At 34.5% G+C, this 9,602-nt stretch overlaps 1 protein-coding gene across 1 annotated transcript; it reads right to left on the reverse strand.

Moving 5' to 3' along the window:
- Window positions 1-4,188: 4,188 nt before the first annotated feature.
- Window positions 4,189-5,765, reverse strand: LOC148999876 (uncharacterized). Its single transcript, XM_089140818.1, has 4 exons — window positions 5,429-5,765; window positions 5,167-5,345; window positions 5,052-5,092; window positions 4,189-4,478 (listed from the first exon to the last, which is right to left on the reverse strand). The coding sequence occupies exons 1-3, from the start codon at window positions 5,746-5,748 to the stop codon at window positions 5,055-5,057; spliced, it is 537 nt and encodes a 178-aa protein (XP_088996944.1). The 5' UTR covers window positions 5,749-5,765; the 3' UTR covers window positions 4,189-4,478; window positions 5,052-5,054.
- Window positions 5,766-9,602: the final 3,837 nt, after the last annotated feature.

Below are 9,602 nucleotides of genomic sequence, written 5' to 3' on the forward strand. Positions count from 1 at the left end.
TTCTCTTTCTCTTGAAAATGTAGGTGAAGATTCATAATAGAAAAACATGTCCTCTAACTTTGTTGTAGAGTTGTTGCTGCATTGCTACAACAATGGAACAGAATATTCTCAGATCCAATTCAAATGGAATTGACCAAAAATGGCTAACTTAAGTGGACAAAATTCTTGTAAATACATGATGGTTTTCAGCCCTTGATCTCAGGAGGAAATTTCTAATCCTATGGCCAGAATCTAACCTAATGATTGAAGACATTTATGGAAGAAAGAGAAGAGAGGCAAAGAGAAAAGATGAGACACATTCGGCTAAGGTTGGGAATAGAGACTCGGCTGAGAGGAGGGAAGATAGAACTAAAGCTGGAGCTCTTGTGGAAGCAAGGAGCTGCTGGAGTTGTTGATTTGCTGGAGAAGAAAGCTGGAGCTCATGTGGAAGCATTGAAGCCTTAGTTTCTTCTTGTTTTTATAATTCTATCTTCTTACTTTCTAGTCTCATGTCAACTATATATTTGGTTTTATGCATTTGAATTCTGTTATGGGCTAAATCTTAGCTGTATTGGGATGATGATAATAGTACCTAAACCTGAATTTTGATATGTAACTAATCATGTGTTCTTTAGTTTTATTGCAATCCACTTTATTGTTAATGAATTCAGCATGTTATATTGACTAATTTCAGTTCTTGAATGATATTTCTTGAATGAATGTTATGATTTCATTAATTGGAAAATTAATGAAGTCTAGGTGTTTGTTGAATTGTGTGAGTTAGCATCATCTTTAATTAGGTTGTGTTAATTAGTAGGTTGGGTAGGAATACCCAATTACCTCACATTACCATTGATTGGATTGAGTTTAAATTGCATTCTTAATTCAATTCTTCATAGGAATATGCAAATGTTGGTTTAGGATGCTAGCTTATGTGTATTGGAAAATACCATATTGTCATTCATTCAAAGTTCTTGATTTATCTTGGGGTTGTAGTATTGCTTTAGTATTTGTGTTATAAAATTCAGGGGAAGGGAAACTTGATTCCTAACACACTTGTCACTCATTAAGTTTCTTCCATTGCTTAATCTACATTTTAGTTCCTTAGTTTTCTTTACTTGTCATTTGATTATTTAGTTAGTCAATCACCAATCAACCTTGTTAATTTCATTTAAATCAATTTTACTTTTACATTGAAAGTTAAGGATATAATTCTCCGTAGGATTAATACTTTACTTATCATTTATTACTTGATTGCGATATGTATACTTGCGTAATATCTTGAGATACAAGCAACAAGAGGCTAGGGCCTCTTTGGCATTGAAAACCAGCGGCTTTCGTCAAAATTTGGAAAAATAGTTTAGATTTGCAAATTCTAACTAGGAGACAATTTCGTTAATATCTTCATATGAAGCGTCTATTAGCGTTTCTTCCTTCCTCTCCTAATTTGATCATTGCATTCTTTGCACCCAGTATGTCCACCATGTATCGGATAAAAAGACTAGCCTCTAGTAATCACTTCATAGTTGGAAATCTTGCAATAATCAGTGTCATATCTATTAGTTTATTTTCTTGTGGGGCTTCAAACTGACTACCTATAAGATCAATTTGGTAATCAATCACAAATGGTAGTCTTGGTAACACATGTTCCAATACCTAGGCAATCGAAAACTTGATTATACCTACAAGTTTTCGAGGATCAGGCTTCATATTCACACACATGACTTTGTTGCTCATTTGCCAAATATAAGAACAAGGGATGATCAAAATGTTAAAATTTCATTCTAAAGTATCAAATTTCCATTGAAAAAATTCACAAATTTGAATGCGTAAATTTAGAATGGAGGAGCATGAAATAGTGGTCTTGCTATCCATATATGTTCACTCCAGTCACAAAATAAGAACAATAGCCAGGAAGATTCCTCTCCCTTATTATAGAAAGGCAAGCCAAATCCAAATAGAACCAGTTTATGGTATCAAGTAAACCTATTCCCATACAATTACAGTTGAAATCTAGCTATATCTTTGGTCTCTCTCTACCAGTTATCATTTATCAAAAGTAAAACTGAATCACTTATACCTTATTGTACCATACTGAATAAATATACTAGTAGTTCTGTAGGTTAGAAGCCAGAGACAAACCAAAGTAACAAAAATAACAATACCAATTTAAATAAATCTACACCAAGGAGGTAGCTATAGAGAATATCATATAGTTGTGTGCTAGGCATGGCAACCATGTCTAAACGCATGCCTATCTTGCCAAGTATAACTATCTTCTCCGCCAGAAAATGAAAAAACTTAAGGCACCCATGAAACTGTTCGTCAAGAATCAATAGAGGCATATTTTGGCCACTATACAAGAATGGGGCCAATGATAATGTACAATGCAATTGATTGATCAAGACAAAATATTATCGCCTTTCAATGGGTGGGGTGGTCATTTTGAACCCCAAGACCCAAAGACTTGTAAATGAAAAATATGCCCCCTTTCGGGGCCCCGCCACTAGCCATTAAGTTCTTGGAAGTCAATTTGATATATTTATTCTTTCTTCTTCTTCTTCTTATTTTTATTTATTATTTCTATTCAAGAACCAAAATAAATCTAAAGACCTCAAAATGCCATGTTTATACTTAGTTTTTAGGATTACAAACAACCCCCAAAGACTCAATTCTTTTCAAAAAAAGCCCCTAAAGCTTTTTTAGATTTATAGAGCAACCCTTACTATGTGAATCATAGGAAGTAAAATGGTTTTTTTCCCTATAAATTTCAATTGGCCAATTTTTGCTTCTATCATGTGCACCCTCATGAGAAACCTCATAACTTCATCTAATGTCGGAATCACAATCTGAAAAAAGCGTCAAGAAGAGGACTTTACCTTGTAATTGTTTCCAATTAAAGTTAGACCTTTGAAAATAGTTGTACTAGGGGTGGGGGGGGGGAATCATTCAACATTATCCATATGCGGTGATCTATGAGATCAGCCATATAATGCAACCTTCACTTCATCTAAAACTCTCCAAGTTTCCCATAAGCAATCAAAACCTTTAGAATATTGTTAGTTACCCTCAAAAAGCATAGTAAACGCTCAAAATCTTTCAAAGCTACATTAAGCCACTAGGCCTCTTCAAAGCTAATGAACCACCACTAACAAATATTGACCAAGCCACGTTTTGAGGCGGCTCCGCCTCTTCTTCTTCTTATTCTTTCTTCTTCTTCTTCCTCTCCTCCTCTCTCCGCCTTTTCTTCTTCTTCATCTTCTTCATTTCTCTGATCTCCTCTTCACTTCTCTAAACTCTTTCTCCCTTCTCCCTCTTCCTCTTTTTGCTTTCTCCACTGTTTTCCTTTTCTTTTTCCATATTTCTTGTAGATGAATGCTTTGGAAGCAACTCTGTAGATCTGATGTTACATGCCCCTATTGTAGCCTTTGTATTGTTGCTTGTTGCCACCATCGCAGCTCCTGCGACTTCCTCATCCAGAGCATTTACCGCAACATCATTCGGCCATAGAACTAGCAAAGGAAAAGTCACCACTACCGAAGCAAGAAGTCAAGTGGCAGATGTTCCCTGCATGTCTAACTTCCCACTCGATCCAGTAGTTGTTCAAGCTATAGCTGCTACGCCCTTGTGGCTTATTAGTCTCCACCTTTATGGCATGTTCTTGCCTATTTGGGCGTTTGTGATGGAGGATGCGTTTTTTGTATCTTTTGAGCTTATTGATTGCTGTTGTATTTAGAACTTATTTCTAAAGTTTTATTGGGCTTGACCCATATCTTATCCTGGATGACTCTGTCTATAGCATGTATGACAGTTTGGTCGAATTCCGGTCCTTGGTTTCGGATGTTTCTGTTCGAGCCTAGTGTTTTCATGTATCTATCTTTCTCTATTTCTTTTTTTGGTGTGTTTTTGTATTTATTTTCAGTTTAGCGAATGAAGTTTGTCTTCTTACCCAAAAAAAAAAGGAAGATTCTCATGTATCAATCTTGACAATAACTATGACATATGGTTTGACCTTTAGAAATCAAACAAATTGTTTTTCAAATTCTTGATTTTAATAAAGGGATAATTTTGGATACATTTTGAAACACTTTGCATGAAATTTAACACTGGTTCACTTCCATTCCCACATAAAACTTGATGGGGAAGCTACTCTTCTCTAATTATTTTTTTGGTAAAAAAGAAATTTATTCATTCAGAAGAAACCACATAGTACCTTACAAGAAAGAGAGTCAAAAAGTAAAATAAATGGTAAAAAAGGGGAGGGGTTTGAAGGTAAAGAAACCAATCCTAAGATATTGTCTTTCCCATTGCAGGTTCTTTCTCTTTTCTTGTCAAGATTTTCAATGTTATTGTGCACTGTACAGTGAGAAAGAAATCCAACGACTTAAGAAACCTATAAAAGAAGTTGCATCCATAACAAGAAATCTTATGTGGCTTCGCCTAGGAGACGAGACACAAGCTGCAGCTTCAACTCAGGTCCACCCCGGAGCACGCAATTCCTGGAATATTTAAACAAAGCTCATGAAACAACCGCCAAGGAAGAATAAATCATAAACGAAAGGTAATAAAGAAGGGTTTTGGAAAAGATCATTCAACCATTTAAGCCTGTGTAAGTGTTAGTTTCAAAGCTTGACAATCACCTCAATATTTCTCTCTCAGAAAAGGAGAAAAAGCTAAAAATCAAGTATATCATTCACTACAACTTTTTTTCATAAGGTAAATTACATATAGACTCCTAAAAAGAAATTAGTTACAAATACCTCTTACTGTTAAGTAGTAAAGCTAAGTGATGATATTAACAGTAAAAGAGTACTTATAATTAAATTCTTTTTAGGGGTAGTAGATGTAATTGCGATTGCAATCTACATGTAATTTGCCATTTTTCATTAGGTGTATACACCAGTTGCAGAGTTCCACACTACAGTGATTAATTTACAACTCCATACAAGAAAAACAAATGAAATCCCATTAGTTTCCCACGTAATTAACCTCTGGATCTTCCTGTCCAGGTTGAGTTATCTTATTAGAACAAAAAAATACATGGAGATAAAGAGAAATAATACCCAGATTACCTCTTATTTGATTTGCTTAAATTGAACACCAGGAGGCAGATCTGTACACAAGAGAACCAGTTCTTAGCGTTTGAATGTAATAATCACTCATTTAATGTAAATGTTTCTGACTCACCTTTAAGTTTTTCGGCAGTTTCGTCATCAAGTTTGCATTCGAACCCATAAGGATGTGAATGATAATAACGATAAATACAATCTTTGGCTTCTTTTAAAAATGGATCTTCTTTGATGCTTTTGAACGAAGAACTAATACGCCGAAGCAGTGAAGGTTTTTTATGGGTTTCTTCTTTTCTTCTGTTGGACAAAGAAACAAATAACCAAATTGAATAGTTAAGAAGAGAGACGTGAAATTCAAACCTAAATAGTTAGTGTCATACCTTCCAATTACTGAAGCTAGCATTTGAATGTAGTAATCATCCATCTTAGCTTCACCCTCTTCTGGAGGCTTGTCTGTAATTATCTGATAGCGCCTCTCCGTGGGTGGTATTCCCCCCTTGCTTTGAATAATGGGTTTGAAATGGTTTACAATCCTCCATGGTGCAACTACTTTGATTGCAGGGGAGCGTATGACAGGAAAGCCTGCAGGGAGGGAAAGGCTATGAACTACTGAAGAAGAACCAGGGAAAAGTTTGGAATGGAAGGGAGTTCGTTGAGGACAGCCAGAGGAGATTATTGCTGGAGAAATGGTAACTGCCATTGTTTGTTAAGATTGAGTAATTGGAATGGAATTCAAGTAATGATAATGAGAAGGTAAGAAGGATATTTATTTAGAGGGATGAAGTAAGTATGAAGCAATGTTTGGGTATGAAGCAAAGTGTGTTGTTCTCTATCAAGAATACGGTCGTGCTTTATTAAATCATGGAAGCCTTTGGAAGTTGATGAACGATTTGCGGCTAAAAAACTATGCCTGCAATCTTTAGTTTATTCCTTCCCCCTCAAAAAAAGAAATTTGATAAAACCATGTCTTTCAATTCTTGTAAATAAATGATCACAGTCATGTGCAACACCATACCTCTCAACTACGTGCTAAGCAAGAGAAACATATCATAAGGTCTTCCTAGTATACACACCCACTCTACAAAACAAAAGCACTTAAAAAATTTTACAGCACGAGACACAAGATTTACGTGGTTCAACAACATAATGAGTGACTATCTACGTCCATGGAGTAATCCTCTAATAGGGCTTTGTATTTACTCAATACACTTTAACTAAAATTTGATCACTATAGATGATTAAAAACACAACTCCCAATTAAGGGTACCAATATAACCCTATCGGCCCAAAGAGACCAAACGCGCCATGAGCCACCAAGCCCGGTCCGATTTTCAACCTGAAAGGCAGGTTTGGGTAAAAAAATAACTAGCCCTGGTAGGGGTTCAGGTTTAACCCTAGAGCCAAATTGGTCTAGCTCTACCTGACCTTGTGTCAATTAAATCAAATTAGAATTATACATAAATTGAGTTTGGATAACTATTTAATCAATTAAGTCTTCCACCAACTCTAAAGACCTAAACATATTCCACTTCAATACCGTTTCAATTTCTTCAACTCCTTAGCCCTAGGATCGACTCTAACTGTCATTGAAGATACTCCAAACTTCTTCGAGTTTCTCAAAGACTTGAACTACCTTAGTAGATAATTGGGAGATCTTAGATCTTCACTTTCTCAATATTCAACCATTCAAGGTTGTAATTAGGGGTGTAAAAAAATCAAATTTGAATCAGGTATATAATGGTAATACCATATCTATCTTATCAGTTTTCGAACGGATTTAGTCTTGATTCAGATGATATTCGAATATATATATATATATATATATATATATATATATATATATATATATATATATATATATATATATATATATATATATATATATATATATATATATATATATATATATATATATATTAAATAGATTTTTGTAAATGGGTTGAATACAAGATTGAATACATGTTTTCGACTACCTGGTGACATCTTTACGGTTTTATTTGTGTGAATTTGGTTTGAAATTTAAGATTTAGTAACATTGTGTTTTCTTTCATTTGTCCTTGATTTTCTTAAATTTCTTCACTATCAATTTTCCTTTGTATTTGTTTTAGTAGAAAATGTAGAAAAGTTCTCAAATTTTATAAAAGTACAAAAAAAAAAAAAAATCCAAAAAAGTAACATAGTCGGATAATTTTATTAGAAGGATAATAATCGGATAGAAAGGGGTTATACCATATCCACATTCTATTAGTAATCGGACGTATTCAGCACCCCTAAACATATATAAATGCGAACTCGAAAGTGGATTTCAGCTATCCATTTACACCCCTAGTTGTAGCAATATAGTTCAACTAAGTAAATGGGATTCTATCCAAGATGTCTTTCAAATCTACAATAATTTATACAAGTTTCTAGAGATTTAGATAATAATAAATAAATAAATAAAATAAAATAAAATAAGAGATGGATATGGAAGGTAAATTTTTAGACTTCAATTATTAGGTTGTGTAAGATTGAAAGTTTAAAAAACGTTTTCAAGGAGGATCTCTCATTCTTCTTTGGAAATAATATATCAAAAGTTAATGCTTTGATAAAAAAAAATAACTACGGTTGTAGATTACGTCTTTTTGTTGTTTTCAATAGAACGCATATCATGTAGATATGCCAAAAAAAAAAAAATAAAATAAAACCAAGGAAAAACACCCCCATACTGATTTATTACTAATCAAACCCCCTTGTGAAATTACTATGCCCCCTCACTCTAAAGGGAGTGTAACATTAAATATGAAATGTCTATTTTGCCCTTAAAATTAAAAAGTAAAAAAATATGGCATTACCCTCATTTATAGAAACTATATTGCATGTCGATTATATCCTCAAAATCTTATATTTTAGAATTACTTTTGGATTTGGTGGGACCACATACATGATGTTAAACTCACATTCCACTAAATTTTCTTAATCACCATGATGGAAGTTTTACAAACAAATTAGCATATAAGATCTAATTGATAGAAAATTTGGTAACATACATACTGGTCAACATATATTAGGTGATTTTCAATTTTCAGTTTTGAATTAAATTTGATATTTCTTAATATTTTAGTTTCTATTTAATACATCTCCTATTGGTGGTAAAGAAAAGTGAAATTAAAGTTAATTCCATTAAGGGTAGTATATAACGAAAAAACAAATAAGTAAAAAGAAACGGGGAGGGATTGAAAAATTGAGCTTAGTTTGGCGTTAAGGTTGGTAGTATTTTAAAGTGCGGGTAAGTGTATAAAATCAGCGGGGCACTTATTTCCCAAATCAGCTAGGAATGGTTAAAAGTCAAGGATAGGTGGGTAAATCAGGGCTAACTCGACCTTATCAGGGTAAATTGGGGTGGCTCAGGCTTCGATGAATCTTAACTAGATAGGGTTTGGTTGGAGGATCTTAATAAGCTTTGGTTGGGTAAGTTTTGGGTTTAGGTTTTAGATCTCTAGGGTAGGATTCAGTTTAGGCTAGACCAACCCAAATCAGCCCATTGACACCCTGATAAGTATAAAATAAAAACCAACTAGGTTAGACCACAGTCGGTTAATTGGTCCTGGTTGGGACCAAGAAACAATCGAGTTTGATGAAGAAGATGAAAGAGGAATATGTGCCCCACATGACGATGTGATCGTGATAAAAGTTGAGATTGGCCATTAGGAGGTATATCAACGCTAGCCAACACGGGGTCATCAGCAGATCTCTTGTCTTACGATGCATATTGGAAGTTGAGGATGGAAGAAGATTTGATGAAACCGACTTCAACCCACTTATATGGCTTTGTAGGGTCTTCAACTGAGGTGGAGGGATCAGTACAACTAGATTTAACGGCTGGTACTTTTCCAAAGGAGATGACTATTCGGGTAGATTTCTTGGTTGTCCGAGAATTACCTGCATATAACGTCATCCTTGGGAGACCATCTCTAACTAAGTTGTGGGTAGTAGTTTCAACCAAACACATGAAGATCAAATTCCCGACAAACAATGGTGTTGGAGAGGTAACCTCCGATCAAAAAACCTCCATACAATATTATATCTCCTACTTGAAAGATAAAGTTGGACCGAGGAAGGCCGCTGCCATGCCAATTGAGGTTTGAGACAACCGGGACGAAGAAGCTATGCAAGCCTGTGAAAAAGTTGGAAAGGATCCAGTTGGATCCTTCCAAAGAAGAAAAAGGGACCTTCATAGAGTTAGAACAACTAGAGGACTTCAAGAAAAAGTTGTAGCATTTAACATTTGAATTGATCGTCTTCAACGTCCGTCTAGTGTGAGAAGACATGCATAGTTTTCCTCTATTATATTGTATTCTAGTTATGGTATGGGTTTTGATTAGGGTTTTGAAAAATTCCCATGTCAAGATTTAAAACTAGCTGGGGAAAATATCCCTTCCCTTGTTATTGTCTATCCCATATATAACAAGTTCTTTTTCTCTTTCTTGGGAAGATTTTCAATATTATTGTACACTGTACGGTGAGAAAGAAATCCAACGGATTGAGAAACAAAAAAAGAAGATCATCCATAAA

This window comes from Hakea prostrata, chromosome 11, assembly GCF_041222555.1.
Source record: "Hakea prostrata isolate BN-2017 chromosome 11, UWA_Hpros_2, whole genome shotgun sequence".
In the NCBI taxonomy this organism is placed as follows: Eukaryota; Viridiplantae; Streptophyta; class Magnoliopsida; order Proteales; family Proteaceae; genus Hakea; species Hakea prostrata.

What these genes read in the sequence shown, in the direction of transcription:
- LOC148999876 (XM_089140818.1), bottom strand. Translation starts at nt 5,748, where the DNA reads ATGGCAGTTACCATTTCTCCAGCAATAATCTCCTCTGGCTGTCCTCAA. An exon ending in CTAGCTTCAGTAATTGGAAG is followed by an intron (nt 5,346 to 5,428) that starts GTATGACACTAA and finishes TTTGTCCAACAG; the next exon opens with AAGAAAAGAAGAAACCCATA. An exon ending in AACTGCCGAAAAACTTAAAG is followed by an intron (nt 5,093 to 5,166) that starts GTGAGTCAGAAA and finishes TCTTGTGTACAG; the next exon opens with ATCTGCCTCCTGGTGTTCAA.